Source organism: Stigmatopora argus, chromosome 16 (genome assembly GCF_051989625.1).
Source record: "Stigmatopora argus isolate UIUO_Sarg chromosome 16, RoL_Sarg_1.0, whole genome shotgun sequence".
In the NCBI taxonomy this organism is placed as follows: domain Eukaryota; kingdom Metazoa; phylum Chordata; class Actinopteri; order Syngnathiformes; family Syngnathidae; genus Stigmatopora; species Stigmatopora argus.
Window position 1 is genome coordinate 13,232,880 of NC_135402.1, and position 20,114 is coordinate 13,252,993.

General features: G+C 42.7%; 1 protein-coding gene across 2 annotated transcripts in view; it reads left to right on the forward strand.

The window, feature by feature from the left end:
* Positions 1–247: 247 nt before the first annotated feature.
* Positions 248–20,114, forward strand: part of naa25 (N-alpha-acetyltransferase 25, NatB auxiliary subunit) — a 109,162-nt gene continuing 89,295 nt past the window's right edge. For both annotated transcript variants that reach the window (XM_077622185.1, XM_077622186.1), the window contains exons 1-4: positions 248–667; positions 3,780–3,865; positions 9,213–9,351; positions 9,420–9,538. In XM_077622185.1, coding sequence (XP_077478311.1) covers positions 610–667; positions 3,780–3,865; positions 9,213–9,351; positions 9,420–9,538 — 402 coding nt within the window. In that variant the 5' untranslated portion in view covers positions 248–609. The remainder of the gene's footprint in view (positions 668–3,779; positions 3,866–9,212; positions 9,352–9,419; positions 9,539–20,114) is intronic.

Consider the following 20,114-nt stretch of genomic DNA (forward strand, 5'->3'; position numbering starts at 1 on the left):
GTCAGGATATTTTATTTGACTCGTGGACATCAGGGAGCAACTATCATAATCAGCGATATAAGGGAGAATCCTGGGACTTCTGAGAGATTTGGGATGTCTGTAGACCTGTCAGCGAATCACACTATTTCACGGGAAATTCAAAATCGGGGGAGCCGCCCACTTGCCCCTCACGGGTCGGGATCAGGGAGCAAAATCTGTCAGAAGAGGCGTCCCAGTGTCTAACTCCCCAGTATGTAACAACTATGCCACCCGCCCATAGTACCTACAGATTACGAGAATGTTATCTACTTTGGCACTAGGGGGCTCCGTAGTATTACAGAAATGACACGAGACAACTGTTGCTCGTGAAGTCTCCTGGCTAAATACATTGCCTAATATCTGATTGGACCAAAAAAGTACACACATGAACGTCCTGAAGCGTTGCACTCTGTATGTAGAAAGAAATGTTGGTAAATGAAGAAAATTCTCTGCGAGAAGTAAACGAATACAAGGAGATTATGTATTATTTCTAATTTTGCTCGTAAATGTAGGCGTTAGTGTAAAACATTAGATGTGTTAATTAGTGCGCATGCGTTTACCCTTACCCAGCAGCAGGTAGACTAAACCACCATGGCGGCGAGAGGCCATGTGCAAGACCCCAACGACCGGAGACTGAGACCCATATACGGTGAGCACAAGCCCGCTTGGTTGGACGTGCGCGCTCGTATGCTTTACTTGAACTTTGGCGTACGTCTCTTTGAAGTGGACTGCCCCAGAGCCGGACGGGCAGTCATTTCGTGGCCCCTCCACGGGCAACCACGGGACGGGCTCGTCTGCCCGCTTCGCCCTATGACAGCCCACCTTCCCGGTCGGGATTGCTCCCACCACCTCCGTTTTCAGACGGAAGCCTCCCGATGTTAACATGAGTAAAATTCACATATAAGAAAGTGTCCGGTTTTGGAGATGTCTCGTTACCTTCTCCGGTGCTAATGGGAGCTATATTTGACAGCTATCCACGCGGGCTAACGTCTAGGCTAAAACGTTTTACATGGATTTGGGGTCCTATTGCTGTTAAAACACACAAACAGACACTCATCATTCTCCTCCGCTTATCGATCGCTGACTGACTAAAGTCAAGATTATATGGTTGCGTTTGCAATTTGGATTTTTCGGCGCGTTTTGTTGCTCGTTATGGTGAATGGTTAGCATAGCATTCCACGGGACAATGCTTTATGTTCAGTCTGGTAACTAGCGTGAGGTCACTCATCTTCAACTTCAACTTTGGGCATATCAATTATGTTTGCACGTATTAACTGCCAGCATCATGTGTACTTGTAGGATACATGGTTAATAACAATACTTGATCACAAAAGATGAGACCGCCCACATAGAATTTTAGAATAGCAAATGATTAGCTGTTTATATTCTTGGATGGATTTTTTTAGTTTGTTTGAGCTCGTTCAAGTATAAGCATCACACAATTTCAGAGCTGCCAACCTCCGTCGACCTCATTTCAGGAGTACCCTTGTCCCATTTCCGGAGTTTTATGTTTTCATCAGGAGTGAATGCGATTCGTGCAAATCCGATATAAAATGTAAACAATCAAAAACTAGGCAATTTAAATCAAAATGTTATTATCGTGCTCGGATGATTCACAATGCTCATCTCATTCATCTCATTTTCTGAACCGCTTTATCCTCATAATAGGATCGCGGGGGGTGCTGGAGCCTATCCCAGCTGACTTCAGGCCAGAGGCGGGAGACACCCTGAATCGGTGGCCAGTCGATCGCAGGGCACGAGGAGACGGACAACCATGCACACTCACACCCATACCTAGGGGCAATTTAGAGTGTCCAATCAGCCTACCATGCATGTTTTGGAATGTGGGAGCCGGCGCGCTAACCACTCGTGCCACCGGGCCGGCCCACAATGCACCCGTGTTACCGAATTCATCCGGTTTACAGTTGAATGAAATGCGTAAGAAAGAATGGTGAAAGCCGTAGCGATGGTGTCTATTTCGAGGCATTTAAATTGAAAATTTGGCACCTCCTGAAATGGTTGCTTAAAAAAAACCTAATGTCGCAATTTTCGAGATTTCCGGAGTCGAGGGAGGTTGTCCGGAGTCCTGGAGTTTGCGTTGCTTGTCCGGAGTAAACTCTTGAAATTCCGGAGACGTTGGCAGCTCTGCAATTTCCACACAATACAAATAACAGTCAAATGTTGAAGAAAAAAAGTTCAAGATCATAATTGTTTATCTGCTCCCATGCTTACTTACAGTGTTGCCACAAATACTGCACTTTGGTTTCTTGGGATTGGTTGCGTAAAATGTTCCAATTCTGACTTGGGTATGGTTGTCGTTGGCTCTTGACCTTGTACCCAGAAAGCCATGTGCTCCTTTTCTATTCTGGAGGATAAACGGAAGATAAACTCATGTTTCAGTGTCTCTGATGTATGTTCATTCGCCCTCTCCCAGTCAATATGGTTTTCATGTCTTGCTCCGTCAGGACTCGACATTAAGGACTACCCGGCCCGGGCAGCCAAGTACTCTTTTCTGGCAGCTAACTACGTTTTGACAGCTGCCCGAAAAGGCAGGTAACATTTTGATTATGTGAAGTAAAATAAAACTCAGGGACTCCTGAGAACCTCCCTAAACTCCGGAAATCCAAAAATGTTGTCGCTTACAATTTTTTTGGGAAGCAACCATTTCGGAAAAGTACCACATTTCCAATATAAATGCCTTGAAATTCACCCCCTCACTACAGCTTGCACATCTTACTTCATCTTGATTCAACTGCACTGTAAACCAGATGAATTCGGTAACACGAGTGCATTGTGAATCATCCAAGTTACAAGTTTTGATTCGTATGTCATTTGTCCTGTGCAACTTCAGCGTGGCAATCGATTCAGAATCGAATGAAGAGGTAGCCTCTATCGCTTTAACATTTTCATTTATGTTTTTTTTTCCATAAGGGAAGTAAGTATTATTAAGGCTGACTAAACAACCAGTCTTTTCTTTGGAAACACATCCTACCATTTGGTTGTTCTAAAGGAAGTAGCATTGGTAAGTCTTATCAATATGCTTGCTCGGGATAAGCACGGAATGGATGGCAATTTGGATGAAACTTCAAATAAGAAACCCAGACACTTGCAGAAGTTTATTGGTTCATATTTGACAAAATATCCCATATTGAAGCCGTCTCCAAAAGGACCGACATTTGCACATTGCACAAAATACAAATGCGGGTAAGGGACCAGCTGAAAAACTTAGTATTCAATGTTGTTGAAATTGAATTTGCCAATAAATGATAAACAAATTATACATTGTTCACTTTTTATACTTATTTTCATTATGCTGTACTTTTCAATAGTTTTCAAAAATACTATTTCAATTAATGTAAAAACATGATAAGAGTTTGATTTAAATTGTCCTACATTTTTTTTTACATTTTATATTGATTTCGTGTGAAGCGCATTCACTCCAGAAATGGGACAAGGGTACTCTTGAAATGGGGTCGACAGAGGTTGGCAGCCCTGGGTGCCTTAAAAAGTTAATGTAGAACCCTGGCCCTGAATGGTGGAAAAAATGTTAATTTCACAAGACCAAGTTTTGCTTCCTCGGGAGCAAGAAAAGCGATGCAAACACAATGGTCGTCTGGTGCAGTTAATGTTGCCTGGCTGCTTTTACAAAAGGGGAAACTGCATTCATCTCTGCATACATTGGTCATCTGTCCCCCCCCATGTCAACTCGAATGGATGTCTATTGTCTACAGCCAATGTTTTCACGCTTTGTTTTTCCTCAGACTACCTTGACAATGGCAACAACAAGATGGCCATCCAGCAGGCCGACAAGCTGCTGAAGAAGCACAAAGATTTGCACTGTGCCAAGGTACTTTTGGTTGCAATGAGACAATCTTAGAAAAAACATACTGTGATACTTCTTCACTTCACGGCTTCAACTTTCGCGGCATCACTACATTGCAGATTTTTTTCCGATGTATATTAAAAAAAGTTCGTTAAAATGTCAATCTACGTTGAAACTCGCAACCACAAAAAATGAAAAAATGTGGAAGCTTCATCTCAGCGCCGAAGGATATACAATAGGGGGAGAATTGGCGTACCAAATATCTTTTTAAGTGCCTTAGATGGCTTACGTCTTTCCATTTTCTCTTTTGTTGCGAGTGAATTTTGCATTGCGCAGATCACCTGTGGAAAAAGACAATTTCTTTGAGTCGCCGTTGGAAATGCCTCCTAAATAATGACGTTCCTTGATATGCTAAAGGCGTAACGCCATCGCGGCATAAATTGTGTTCTTTTGTACATAATTAGGCTGGTAGGAATCGTGTTAATGTTAATGGGGTCCGACGTGCGGCTAAAAGTGAGACACGGAAGTGAACGCTTTTCCCTTTGGAGATGCACGCGTGTTGTGGTGATCTGTATGCTGGGAATTATTAAAAATAAATTTTTGAGGTGAAGCGGTCCGAGATGTGGCTGGTCTCTCCGCCCAGGTTGCCGTGCTGCACGTTGCAACGACCATTCTTCTCGACGAAATGCTGCCACTTTCTCTTTGGCAACTGGCTCGCGGATGCCGTTGTTCACCGCCCAAAGCTTGCATCTTCCGAGGTGCGGAACTACAAATTCTCGTGTGGACTAAAAAACCCCGCCTCTGACTCCGAGGAATAAAAAAAATGAACCAGCATTATGATGGATTCACGCTGTGGCTGAAGCTGACATGACGATGGGAAGTCAACACACTGCATGGGGCCACTCAGGAGACTGACGGCATAAGCCGAAAGGACTCCTTGGTGGTCATTTAAATATCAGAAGCACCTTGCTAAAGTGTGACAAAATTCATTGTCTATTAAGTAACTCAAACCTTGATTTAAAAATAAAAAAAATATATGTATATATGCATATATGTGTATATATGCATATGTGTATATATGCATATGTGTATATATGCATATGTGTATATGTGTATATATGCATATGTGTATATATGCATATGTGTATATATATATGCATGTGTATATATGCATATGTGTATATATGCATATGTGTATATATGCATATGTGTATATATGCATATGTGTATATATGCATATGTGTATATATGCATATGTGTATATATGCATATGTGTATATATGCATATGTGTATATATGCATATGTGTATATATGCATATGTGTATATATGCATATGTGTATATATGCATATGTGTATATATGCATATGTGTATATATGCATATGTGTATATATGCATATGTGTATATATGCATATGTGTATATATGCATATGTGTATATATGCATATGTGTATATATGCATATGTGTATATATGCATATGTGTATATATGCATATGTGTATATATGCATATGTGTATATATGCATATGTGTATATATGCATATGTGTATATATGCATATGTGTATATATGCATATGTGTATATATGCATATGTGTATATATGCATATGTGTATATATGCATATGTGTATATATGCATATGTGTATATATGCATATGTGTATATGTGTATATATGCATATGTGTATATATGCATATGTGTATATATGCATATGTGTATATATGCATATGTGTATATATGCATATGTGTATATATGCATATGTGTATATATGCATATGTGTATATATGCATATGTGTATATATGCATATGTGTATATATGCATATGTGTATATATGCATATGTGTATATATGCATATGTGTATATATGCATATGTGTATATATGCATATGTGTATATATGCATATGTGTATATATGCATATGTGTATATATGCATATGTGTATATATGCATATGTGTATATATGCATATGTGTATATATGCGTATGTGTATATATGCGTATGTGTATATATGCGTATGTGTATATATGCGTATGTGTATATATGCGTATGTGTATATATGCGTATGTGTATATATGCGTATGTGTATATATGCGTATGTGTATATATGCGTATGTGTATATATGCGTATGTGTATATATGCGTATGTGTATATATGCGTATGTGTATATATGCGTATGTGTATATATGCGTATGTGTATATATGCATATGTGTATATATGCGTATGTGTATATATGCGTATGTGTATACAGACGCTCCCCTACTTACGAACATTCAACTTACGAACAACGGTACATACGAACATGTCTGCAAATTGCGTTTAAGTCCAAAAATGTTCGCAAGTCCAATTTTGTATTTCGCTCCTTTTTCGGAGTAGTACTTCTTTCCGCCGCTAATACCGACACCTGGCGCTGTAAGAGCTCAGCTCACCCAGCATCTACTTTCTTCTTCGTTGCAATGCGGAAGTGCGTGAATGTATCTCCAGTGTGCAAAGAACCTTTTTCATTTGTATCATTAAATATCTCATGCATCCAATATTGAATATGGTTGGTAAAAAGCTAAAGGCTTCTATTGAGGGAGTTGCAAGGAAGAGGCAAGCCATTTCATTTGAAACGAGTGGCAATAATAACGAAGCTTGATGCGCGTGAGAGTGGTGATTGTTTCACGGGCATACAACTTCAATCGTTCGACCGTCAGTACCATTTATAAACAGAAAGATCGAGCAGCAGGACCCAAATATTGAACGTTGCACAAAGTTTGCAAATCAATTGAATGATGCCATACAGTGCAACCGCATCATTTATGATGAAAAGAAGAAGAAAACTGTGCAATCGTCATTAGGTCGCTTCTTTTGGCGAGTTTCTAATACATAAATGTCTCTCTCTCTCTACAGTACTGTACATATTCTCTCCATTTTATTAAATGTTTTTTTTCCAGTACAAACCAATGCGTGTTACTTATACAAGCCTTAAACATACAAATGCACTTATATAAACCTTCAATATACTTATATTGGCCTTAAACATAAATTATAATACAAAATATAGCACTGAATCAACTTACAAACAAATTCAACTTATGAACAATCGCTCGGAACCAATTGCGTTCGTAAGTAGGGGAGCGTATGTGTATATATGCGTATGTGTATATATGTGTATATATGCGTATGTGTATATATGCGTATGTGTATATGTGTATGTATATGTATATGTGTGTATATATATATATATATATATATATATATATATATATATATATATATATATATATATATATCTCAGTGGCGGGCCGTCAGGGCCTTCAAGGCCTTCTCTGCTGGCCTAAGAAATATCTGAATCATATATTATATTTTGTCCATCAATACTTATTATTGCAAATGGTCTGTTAGCTTCCTTTCATTGCTTTTCCCCCGGGTTGCACTGCTTCCAGATGTGTTTTCATATTGAAGCATTTAAGTTCGGGGGCACTTTATCCACGGCACTCGTAAACGAACAAACAAATCTAAATTAACTTGGATAACTATATACAGACACTCAACGTTAAATGTAACTTCACACAAAACGGAATTCTAATTTTGTTTTAATCTTTTTTTTACCTTCGTTCTACGGGTTGACACCACCCGGACGCTCCGAAGTCTTCAAAACGAACGCATCAAGAGTTGTTTGTTTTTGCCTCTGCCTCAAAATGTTTTGAAAATGACGCGTAATCCAAGTTTTAGAATTAGCGCGTCACATCACTTGTAGGTTTGCTTTCTTGATGTTGTGTCTCGAAGGCACGCGGGTTCTCTGCATTGTACACCAGTAGCGGCTTAATTTTACAGTCAAAGCTCGCATTAGCACACAACGCTAGCGTTAAGCAGTCCTTCATAGGTTTGTGCCCCGGTAATGCCTTCTCCTCTGCCACGATGAATGTCCGCCTGGTCATCTTTTTCCAAAAAAGACAATTTTCATCGCACTTGAAAACTTCCTGGGGGATGTAACTTTCCTGAGTGATAATCAAGGCAAATGTCTTGATAAATTTCACCGCGGCTTTCAAATTGGAACTCGCCGCTTCCCGGTGTTGGATTACCGAGTGTACTCTAGATCTTTAAAAAAAAAATTCGAACCAGCCATGACTCTCTTTAAAGGGTTGTGAAGTTGTTGAAGGCTCTCCTTTCGTTGTTATCAAATCCATGTAAATTCCGCTGGCTTTTTCACATATGGTTGATTCGGTCACGCTGTCTCCTGCTAATTGTTTTTCTTTTATCCACAATAAAAGAAGGCTCTCCATCTCGTCATGAATGTCACTGTGCCGGTGGGAAATGATAGTTAGTCCTTTGAAAGGTCTCTTTCCCCACTCATATTTTTCAATTATTTCGCGTGTCATGTCCATTGTCAACGGTCGCCTTTTCTTGGCAAAACTCTGCCGATCCATAGTGTTGTTTACCTGGTATGTAAATGTAGACCAAGTGGGGGAAAAAGCGGGCGGGTGGGGAAATGCAAAGTCCGCCCAGTGCTCGTAGATATATTTTATACACAAAAGAGATGCAAAAAAGACAGTGCCATGGCCACCTGGCTTGGTCGCATCACGAAATTTTGATCGTATATCGGGCGAGTTATTCGATCGTAATTTCCGTCGTAAGACGAGAATGTCGTATGATGAGGTACCACTGTACTATTTAGTTATATCCCTTAATACCTGGTTAACACATGCGGACTACCGTATTTTCATGACTATATGGCGCATCGTATTTTTAGCCGCAGTATCAGTAACGAGTGCTATTCCTGTATTTTAAACACACAAAGGATGCACCGTTTTTTTAGACGCATATATGTTATATATTATATATATTTGCACCTCGACAGGCCCTTCCTGAACTATATCATTCACTGCCCTCAAGTCATGCATAAGCCGATATTTTGACTTATCTGCATTCTTTACCAGCAATATTGGCGTGTTACATTAACTGTTTGTTTCAATCAACACACCTCTCAACAGCCCTTTGATTGTTGGTCTAATGCCACTTTCTCATCAAAGTTTTATCACTATGAATCAAATAACCTCCCAAAATGATTCCAAAATCAAAATTTTCGCACCAACCTAATGTTACCAAAAGTGTATTTTGATGAATTTATGCCTTGTCATTTCCCGTGGCATACCTGACCATCTCTCCTGGCACACCAGTTCCGCAACACTGTGATTGGGAAACACTGTTCTAAAAAACCTTTTTATTCAAATGCTCTGATGTTAACGTTCATATAAAGTAATAAGCGGCATTAATACATTTGTGAGTTAAAGTACAAGTAAGTTAAGAAAATATGTACTATGAAGAAGGTTATGGACGCTTGAGCTTTTCTCCTCACACTGCCTTTATTGTGCCCCACCGGTCCACAGGTGCTGAAAGCCATCGGGTTCCAGCGGACGGGCAAGCAGGACGAAGCCTTCTCCCTGGCACAAGAGGTGACGTCACTGGAGCCTACGGACGATAATTCCCTCCAAGCGCTCACCATCCTCTTCAGGGAGATGCATCGGCGTGAGTGCATGTTACGTGTCAATCTGCACCTTCGTGCCTTTAACTCACTGTGTGCATCTGACTTCCAGCCGAGTTGGTGACCAAACTGTACGAAGTGGCAGTGAAGAAGGTTCCACTCAGCGAGGAGTATCACTCTCACCTATTTATGGCATACGCCCGCATCGGCGAGTACAAGAAGATGCAGCAGGTATGAACCACTGCCTCCTCAGGGCCTCTCTTAGCCACGGTTGATGGAGGCAGTCTGAACTTATAGGGTCACCTGAAAAAATATGACTGGCTGAATTAAAAATATATATATATTGGCTAAACAATCTAAACTGAAATTTATTTGTCTTAACAAATTTTTAACCTTATACACCATTTTTAGTTCAGCCAAAACAGTCATTTTATCAATCAAATAATAAAAAAATACCGTATTTTCACGACTATAAGGCACACATAAAAGTCTAAAATTTTCTCCAAAATAGACAGGGCGCCTTATAATCCAGTGCGCTTTATATATGGACCCATACTAAAATTGTTATCACGATAAAATAAAATAAATCTGCCGATTAGGGTACACCGACTCTACTATTTTCCCGTAGACAAAGTACTGCGCAGTGACTGCTGGGAAATGTAGTAGTTCTTTTGTCAATACACCCAATGGATTGTGGCCTGTATACATCGACATCAACACAGCATGACGAAGCATGGAAAGCACCGTTGGAAAAGTTACGCTAGCAACCAGCTAGCTACTATTTGCAAATGGATTGTGGCCTGTATGCATCGACATCAACACAGCATGACGAACCATGGAAAGCACCGTTGGAAAAGTTACGCTAGCTACCAGCTAGCTACTATTTGCGAATGGATTGTGGCCTGTATACATCGACATCAACACAGCATGACGAAGCATGGAGAGCACCGTTAAAAAAGTTACGCTAGCTACCAGCTAGCTACTATTTGCGAATGGATTTTGGCCGCCTAGACGAACGTATTAAACTCAGCATTTTCGATGGACAATTGTTCAATTCGGACACAGAAAATGAGGACTTTGATGGATTTGTGGGTGATGACGTGATTACATTGTAAAATGGCTAAATAAAGTACAACCGAACTCGGTTTTGCTTCCGTTGCCATTTTAAAAACGTGTTTTTAGCGTGCATTTGGTGCATGTAGCACCAAATTAGTGTGTTCGCCGTTGTAGTATATTGGTACTATTAGTGCAAAGTTATCACAGCCGTCAACCTGGGTGTATTGACAAAAGGACTATATATCCCAGCAGTCACTGCGCACCGGAAATAGCGTCTGGGGCTGCTTCCGTAGACAGCGCTATTACGGTTCCATATATAATATATATATGCCACCATACCTGTCAACCTCTGCCGATAACTGCCCTTATAAATGATTATGATTCCCCTTACAAACCCCCCAAAAACCTTACAAACACCGTACGAGTCGTACGGTCTTTGTAAGGTTTTTTGGGGGTTTGTAAGGGGAATCATAATCATTTATAAGGGCAGTTATCGGCAGAGGTTGACAGGTATGTGCCATGCCTGGCTGCGTCTAAAAGAACGGTGCGTCCTGTGTGTGTAAAATACAGAAATAGCACTCGTTATTGACACTGCGGCTAAAAATACGATGCGCCGAATAGTCGTGAAAATACGGTATACCTTAAAATATCCACAGGATATGTTAGGTTTAAGTAACGTTTGAATCCCACCTCCAAGACGGTGGCGCCCTTTGCATGCAGCCTCAAGCTCTCCATATTTTTGTACTCTTTGTGTTTTTCGTGTGTCTTTTTGGATGTTGTTCATCAATATCGGACTTGAACATCAACTAGAGCCGCATGGATTTATTAAACATTGGTCTACGGCACGTGACTACGGTTTCTAGCGACTTCCATCCCGTGTACAATATACCAAAAGAGCGAGCGAGATCGGCATGACCACCGTGGCTTATCAGGTTCGACCGGCGAAGACGACGGCAGCGGGATAGGAAGTGGAAGTGGAAGCGAGACTGGAGTTGGCCGGTTGACGAAACTCAGAAAGTTAACACCAGCCTACACTGTTAGCTACACCGTTAGATGAGTTAGCCAAACTTACACTGTTAGCTAGGTTAGCCTTGTCTACACCTCCGTTAGCTAACCCTACATGTCCCTTTGCCGGACTTAGAACTTTTAAAGAGGAACCGGCGGTGGGTGATTCTCAGAGTGATTTATGCGGGCCTACAAGTCCGCTAGCCGGACTTTCGACTCTTGAAACTGAACCAACGGGGCTGGTAAGTCCCAGAGTGATTTTTTTTTGTAAAAGAAATCTCAAAAGGCATTCAACACCATCAACTACCAGATACTGCTGACTAAACTGTCTAGTTTAATTTCTCACCACTAGCCGCTAGCGTACGTGTTAGGCTAGCGTACCTGTGTTAGGCTAGCCGCCAGCGTACCTGTGTTAGGCTAGCGGCCAGCGTACCTGTGTTAGGCTAGCCGCCAGCGTACCTGTGTTAGGCTAGCCGCCAGCGTACCTGTGTTAGGCTAGCCGCCAGCGTACCTGTGTTAGGCTAGCCGCCAGCGTACCTGTGTTAGGCTAGCCGCCAGCGTACCTGTGTTAGGCTAGCCGCCAGCGTACCTGTGTTAGGCTAGCCGCCAGCGTACCTGTGTTAGGCTAGCCGCCAGCGTACCTGTGTTAGGCTAGCCGCCAGCGTACCTGTGTTAGGCTAGCCGCCAGCGTACCTGTGTTAGGCTAGCCGCCAGCGTACCTGTGTTAGGCTAGCCGCCAGCGTACCTGTGTTAGGCTAGCCGCCAGCGTACCTGTGTTAGGCTAGCCGCCAGCGTACCTGTGTTAGGCTAGCCGCCAGCGTACCTGTGTTAGGCTAGCCGCCAGCGTACCTGTGTTAGGCTAGCCGCCAGCGTACCTGTGTTAGGCTAGCCGCCAGCGTACCTGTGTTAGGCTAGCCGCCAGCGTACCTGTGTTAGGCTAGCCGCCAGCGTACCTGTGTTAGGCTAGCCGCCAGCGTACCTGTGTTAGGCTAGCCGCCAGCGTACCTGTGTTAGGCTAGCCGCCAGCGTACCTGTGTTAGGCTAGCCGCCAGCGTACCTGTGTTAGGCTAGCCGCCAGCGTACCTGTGTTAGGCTAGCCGCCAGCGTACCTGTGTTAGGCTAGCCGCCAGCGTACCTGTGTTAGGCTAGCCGCCAGCGTACCTGTGTTAGGCTAGCCGCCAGCGTACCTGTGTTAGGCTAGCCGCCAGCGTACCTGTGTTAGGCTAGCCGCCAGCGTACCTGTGTTAGGCTAGCCGCCAGCGTACCTGTGTTAGGCTAGCCGCCAGCGTACCTGTGTTAGGCTAGCCGCCAGCGTACCTGTGTTAGGCTAGCCGCCAGCGTACCTGTGTTAGGCTAGCCGCCAGCGTACCTGTGTTAGGCTAGCCGCCAGCGTACCTGTGTTAGGCTAGCCGCCAGCGTACCTGTGTTAGGCTAGCCGCCAGCGTACCTGTGTTAGGCTAGCCGCCAGCGTACCTGTGTTAGGCTAGCCGCCAGCGTACCTGTGTTAGGCTAGCCGCCAGCGTACCTGTGTTAGGCTAGCCGCCAGCGTACCTGTGTTAGGCTAGCCGCCAGCGTACCTGTGTTAGGCTAGCCGCCAGCGTACCTGTGTTAGGCTAGCCGCCAGCGTACCTGTGTTAGGCTAGCCGCCAGCGTACCTGTGTTAGGCTAGCCGCCAGCGTACCTGTGTTAGGCTAGCCGCCAGCGTACCTGTGTTAGGCTAGCCGCCAGCGTACCTGTGTTAGGCTAGCCGCCAGCGTACCTGTGTTAGGCTAGCCGCCAGCGTACCTGTGTTAGGCTAGCCGCCAGCGTACCTGTGTTAGGCTAGCCGCCAGCGTACCTGTGTTAGGCTAGCCGCCAGCGTACCTGTGTTAGGCTAGCCGCCAGCGTACCTGTTAGGCTAGCCGCTGGCGGTTTTTTTTTTTTACAGACGGCACGAGTAAAACTGTTTGATAGTGCTATATTGGGGTAAAAAGTACACAAGTTGTCTGTACCTGATATAAAGAGTTCAGTGTTCAACATGCTATGCTCCACTGTCAGTCAGAGTTGTGTATTCCAGGAACTTGATTCCAGCTTTAACCAAAGCTCAGACAACAGTGCTGACCGACACTTGAGCCCAGTCATCCACAATCCTCACGCCATGAATCACTCCCAAGTCTTTGGTTCTCCTCGCTGTTAAATCGGCATCGACAATTCATTCCAAATCGTCATGTAACTCGTGCGACGCTGCCTGCCCGAACTACGATGTTGGCCACCTGGCATTCATCACTCCCAAGCCGTTAGCAAAGCTGTTAAATTGTGTTCGATCCAGGGCTTCAATCCATTTTCCAAGTGTTCACACCCGCATTCTGTTGTCATTCACGTCAGGCATTTCCTCTGTATAGCTCTAATATGCTGATCTTTGAGTATTGAGAGTTTTTTGAGGGTTAAAAGTGCTGCAAGCACACGGAATTAAAATGCCTTGCCACTCCCCTGGGATGTTTAGAATGCATTTGCCGTAATGCTCGGAATGCCTAGGGAGGCTATTTTCAGGGTGAACGTTCGCTGGGTTGATCGCAATAATTAGCGTGCCGGCAAGAAATAAAACCAGTCACTCAAACGGTCAGGGCATACAAAAATTAAATTCAGTGCACAAACGAGGCGCATCGACCATTTTAGAGAAAATTTGAAACTTTTGGGAAATACAATCACATCAAAACAGGAGGCAAGATGTCGTCCCTCTCGGCCTTTTTATATTATTCTTCTACAGGAAAATTTGGCTGCTTCAGTGCTGAGTGGCACCCAATTCAGCGCCAAAGAAGTGTAGCCCTGACTTTCGACATTTTTATACCCTTTCTTCCGCTTGCAAGTTTCAGCGTGAGTTTTGACATTTTTATGATTTTTTTTAATTTACTTAATATAAAAAAAAAGTGAAGGATCACAGTACTGTCTGTGAATGTACCCAAGTCATCATGGTGGAAAGTCTCCCACTGTGTCTGTTCAAAGCAGTCTTGGAGTCGGGGGAGGGCGTCGTCAGGTTAGGTGATAATGGGTCGTCTTTTGGGCTTTGTTTGTCGGCTAAAAGGGGGGTGTATGCTGGGGCCAACAATGAGAGGTGGTCTGACTGTCCAAAGTGGGGGAGTGGTATGGCTGTGTATTCACACTTGATGTTAAAGTAAACCTGATCCAGAGTTTTTTCCTCTCACCTGGGAACAGTGTCTATCCAGAACAGTGCTGTTTTTACACCATCCCTCATTCACGTAGATGCAAAGCCCACCGCTTCTTTTTTTCCCTGAGTCGCTAGTCCTGTCTGATCTAAGTAGTGTGTGGCCTGCTAGGTGCACCATAGTATCGGGTATTTGTGGGTGTAGACATGTCTTGCTGATGATTAGCATGCAGCATTCTCAAACGTAGCGATTTGCGGCAAGCTGTAAATCCAAATCATGTCATGTTGACAGTGGATTTCACTTTGGATAGGTCGTTGCTTCGCAGCGGTGGTTTGAGTGTCTGCTTTCTGAGCTTAACCAACAGCCTCGCTTTGGTTTGCTCTCCCAACGCTATGTCTTCCGGAATGCTGTGCGCGTAATGTAAGTCGCGAGAAATCGTAATTTCCTGCTGATAACCAATGTTTTATAGGTCTAAACTGTTATAATAATGTTAAAGTCCGGTATTGACGAACAACAAGTGAAAAAAACAAACCGTGAAAAGTGCACGGGTAGGAAGAGCTTGAAGCCGCTGAGCACCCCCATCTTGGTAAATGTTCATTTGCTTCCACCCTCCCACTTGAATATGAATATGACATCTACTAGTGATAAATTGGTTGAGAGTGAATCCTGGCCAGAGTAATAACACATTTTATTTATAACTTTGGCTGCCATTGATTGGAGGAGTCCAATCATTGGTTGCCAATGATTGGAGGAGTCCAAACCATTTGAAGTTCTAAGGCTTGCAGCAAATGAAGAAACATTCCTGCCCTGCTTCCCCTCCCAGTTCAACTGAATTGGGCATTTACAGTTGTGGTCAAAAGTTTACATACACTTGTGAAGAACATAATGTCATGGCTCTCGAGTTTCCAGTTATTTCTACAACTATGATTTTTCTCTGATAGTGATTGGAACAGATACAGACGCTCCCCTACTTACGAACGCAATTGGTTCCGAGCGATTGTTCATAAGTTGAATTTGTTTGTAAGTTGATTCAGTGCTATATTTTGTATTATAATTTATGTTTAAGGCCGATATAAGTATATTGAAGGTTTATATAAGTGCATTTGTGTGTTTTAGGCTTGTATAAGTAACACGCATTGGTTTGTACTGAAAAAAAAACATTTAATAAAATGGAGAGAATATGTACAGTACTGTAGAGAGAGAGAGAGAGATTTATGTATTAGAAACTGGCCAAAAGAAGCGACCTAATGACGATTGCACAGTTTTCTTCTTTTTTTTCCCCATCATAAATGATGCGGTAGCACTGTATGGCATCATTCAATTGATTTGCAAACTTGGTGCAACGTTCAATATTTGGGTCCTGCTGCTCGATCTTTCTGTTTTTAAATGGTACTGACGGTCAAACGATTCAATGCCCGTGAAACGCTCACCACTCTCACGCGCATCGAGCTTCGTTATTATTGCCACTCGTTTCAAATGAAATGGCTTGCCTCTTCCTTGCAACTCCCTCAATAGAAGCCTTTAGCTTTTTACCAACCATATTCAATATTGGATGCATGAGATATTTAATGATACAAATGAAAAAGGTTCTTTGCACACTGGAGATACATTCACGCACTTCCGCATTGCAACGAAGAAGAAGGTAGATGCTGGGTGAGCTGAGCTCTCACAGCGCCAGGCGTCGGTATTAGCGGCGGAAAGAAGTTTTTGGACTTAAACGCAATTTGCAGACATGTTCGTATGTACCGTTGTTCGTAAGTTGAATGTTCGTAAGTAGGGGAGCGTCTGTACTTCTTTGTCACAAAAAACATTCATGAAGTTTGGTTCTTTTATGACTTTATTATCGGTTAACAGAAAAAAGTGATCACATCTGCTGGGTCAAAAATATACATACAGCAGCGCTAATATTTGGTAACATGTCCCTTGGCCATTTTCACTTCAATTAGGCGCTTTTGGTAGCTATCCACAAGCTTCTGGTTGAATCTTTGACCACTCTTGACAGAATTGGTGCAGTACAGTTAAATTTGATGGCTTTCTGACATGGACTTGTTTCTTCAGCATTGTCCACAAGTTCTCAATGGGGTTTAAGTCAGGACTTTGGGAAGGCCATTCAAAAACCTTAGTTCTAGCCTGATTTAGCCATTCCATTACCACTTTTGATGTGTTTGGGGTCATTGTTGTGTTGGAACACCCAACTGCGCCCAAGACCCAATCTTTGGGCTGATGACTTTAGGTTATCTTGAAGAATTTGAAGGTAATCTTCCTTCTTCACTATCTCATTTACTCTCTGTAAAGCACCAGTTCCATTGGTAGCAAAACAGCCCCACAGCATAATACTACCACCACCGTGCTTGACGGTAGGGATGGTGTACTTGGGGTTAAAGGCCTCACCTTTTCTCCTCCAAACATATTGGCATTGTGGCCAAACAGCTCGATTTTTGTTTCGTCTGACCACAGAACTTTCCTCCAGAAGGTCTTATCTTTGTCCATGTGATCAGCAGCAAACTTCAGTCGAGCCTTAAGGTGCCGCTTTTGAAGCAAGGGCTTCCTTCTTACACGGCAGCCTCTCAGTCCATGGAGATGCCAAACACGCTTGACTGTGGACACTGACACCTGTGTTCCAGCAGCTTCTAATTCTTGGCAGATCTGCTTTTTGGAGATTCTCGGTTGAATCTTCACCCTCCTGACCAATTTTCTCTCAGCAGCAGGTGATAGCTTGCGTTTTCTTCCTGATCGTGGCAGTGACAAAACAGTGCCATGCACTTTATACTTACAAACAATTGCTTGCACTGTTGCTCTTGGGACCTGCAGCTGCTTTGAAATGGCTCCAAGTGACTTTTCTGACTTGTTCAAGTCAAGGATTTACATTTTCAGATCCATGCTGAGCTCCTTTGACTTTCCCTTTGTAGCGTTTGCATCCAGCTGTAGTCACTCACAAGAAGTTAAGAGGTCATGCTATGAAGCTCATTTCACTGACACAACTTTCTAAGTCACCAAAATTGCTCATTCGTGTTGCTGTATGTATTTTTTGACCCAGCAGATTTGATCACTTTTTCTGTTAACCCATAATAAAGTCATAAAAGAACCAAACTTCATGAATGTTTTTTGTGACAAAGAAGTATCTGTTCCAATCACTCTATCAGAGAAAAATCAGAGTTCTAGAAATAACTGGAAACTCAAAAGGGCCATGACATTATGTTCTTCACAAGTGTATGTAAACTTTTGACCACAACTGTACTAGTAATACACTCTCATTGCTGGCATCCTGGTAAGATGAACAAATTGTATTTTACTCATTGCCTGCCTTTGAAAGCATTTGATATCCAATACATTTGAGATGGGAGGGTTTGCTGGATGGAAATCGAATGGATGTATACAGTAATCGCTTGAATAATCTTAGTGGCTAGCCCGAGTGTGTTGACGTACACTCGTCATGGCAGGTTCACAACCGTATCTACGATGTTCATTTTTATTTATTTATTTTTAATTCATAGTGGTTTTCCACTCGTTTAGTGTCTTTGGAACACACTATTGTGGTCATCTTCCAAATGTCCGGTTCTTTCTTAGTAAAACACGCACGGTAGATTTTATTTGTGCCGCAATGGTGTGCTACGTCTTTAGCATAGCAGTGTCACATTTTCAGTCACTGTCATCATGTCTAATTTTTTCCTTGGTCTCGTTGGAGGCATGTTCACGGACGATTCGAAATCCAAACAAAGCTGGAATAGGCTCGGCGTAGTGTGTCTCCACAGGTAATGCACACTACAGTGATATGGGGGTCGGACCCCCCGGTAAAAGTGAAAATCCGCAAAGTAGGGTCACCCCTTTTTAAAAATATAAAATAAAATAAAAAATACAAATAAAATAAAATTCTTCATTGCTGAGTCCTAGTAGCAAGCGGAAGACGGGAGTTGCTTCCGCTTGCGAGTTTCAGCGTGGATTTTCAGATTTTTCTGAACTTAAAAATATATATATATATATTTTAAAAATACAAAAATAAGCCGCCCTGTGGTGTAGAGGTTCACTCCCCTGACTTCGTTGCGGACAGACGCGGGCTCGATTCCCGCAAGCGGCGGTATGATTGGGAGTGCGGATGGTCGTTTGTTTCTCTGTGTGCCCTATGACTGACTGGCGACCAGTCTTAGGTGTAGTCTGCCTTTCGCCTGAAGACAGCTCGGTTAGGCTCCAGCAACCCTTTGGAGGATGGGTGGTATGGAAGATGAATGAATTAATATAAAAAATCCCCAGAAAAAAGTCTGCGATGCAGTGAAGCAGCGACAACCGAAGCGCAAAGTAGCAAGGTATCTCTGTATTCGATATTTAATCCAAAGAAACCAGGAAATGGCAAGATGTCATCCTTCTCGGCCTGTTAGTTTCAGTGTGAATTATGACTTTTTATGAACTTCTTTATACTTATACATACACCCCAATGTACTAAAGCCGCAAAATGGTGAAGGATCACAGTACTAATGATACCATATTTACTCCCTTGTAAGCCGCATTTGTCAGACAAAAGAATGATCAGTGTATCAAGGGGAGGGCTTATATGCGCATAAAAAGACAACATGCACGAAACTGCAAGATGACAAGGACAAAACACCATAACACTATAACGCCATGACACCATGATGCAAGACAATGCGGCCGATACGGTAATTTATTTCAAAATAGAGAAAAGATAAATAGATAAAACGCTATACAAAATTTATTTTGACGTCTATGAATGAAATTCAAGAAACAAAACGTATGTTGCATAAAATGTGAAAATAACTCGTGCCTGTCACTGCTTGCCCAGGGGTGTCGCCATCTTACCTAGGGGCGCCACCATTTTATTTAGGGTGCCGCCGTCTTACTTAGTTAAATGTGCTCTTACTGGCCAGACGCGAGTAGACTTGATGTGTTCGTAGCTTTTACCATGTCAGCACATTCCAATAGTTGTTAACGCTGATCGAAGGTCTTGTGGTCGATCGTTTAAATATCAGCCTTGATACCTGCGTAATGTATATCCCATGCTATTGCACCCAGAGACTTAGTCTATAATCCTTATAAGGCGTGATTTATGGCTGTGTGTGTATGTTAAGATGCTCTCGCTACGTTTTTCCAAACCGTGCAACGTAGAGAGTTTAATCTTTTGGTGACCAGAAACAGCTGTCAGATCCTAATAGACAAGTGATGCACCTTCTCTAAGTGTGTAAACTCAACTTTTATTTGTTACAGCTGAAAGCAGAGTTGATGTATGAATTGTTGTTTTTACATGATGTGCCCTAAACGCACCGCGTGTCTGATTGGTCCGCCAGCGAGTTTCTAGGTGCTCCCCGGAACACTTTTTTTTCCTGTCATGACGGGAGTTATAAAACATCCTCCCATCCATAAATCACGCTTTATCTATTCTCTAATCCTTATAAAGCGTGATGTACGGATGGATGTGTGTGTGCACCTGGAAACTCGCTGGCGGATATTCTTCCCAAGTTGACCTTTGTAAATGATGTGGAAAGGCGTCTTGGGTCAGCGCGTCCTGCACCATCGTGTCTCGCCGAGTGTTTCCGTCACGACAGGGAAAAAAAAGTGTTTCGGGGAGCAGGAATAGATAAAGCGTGATTTAT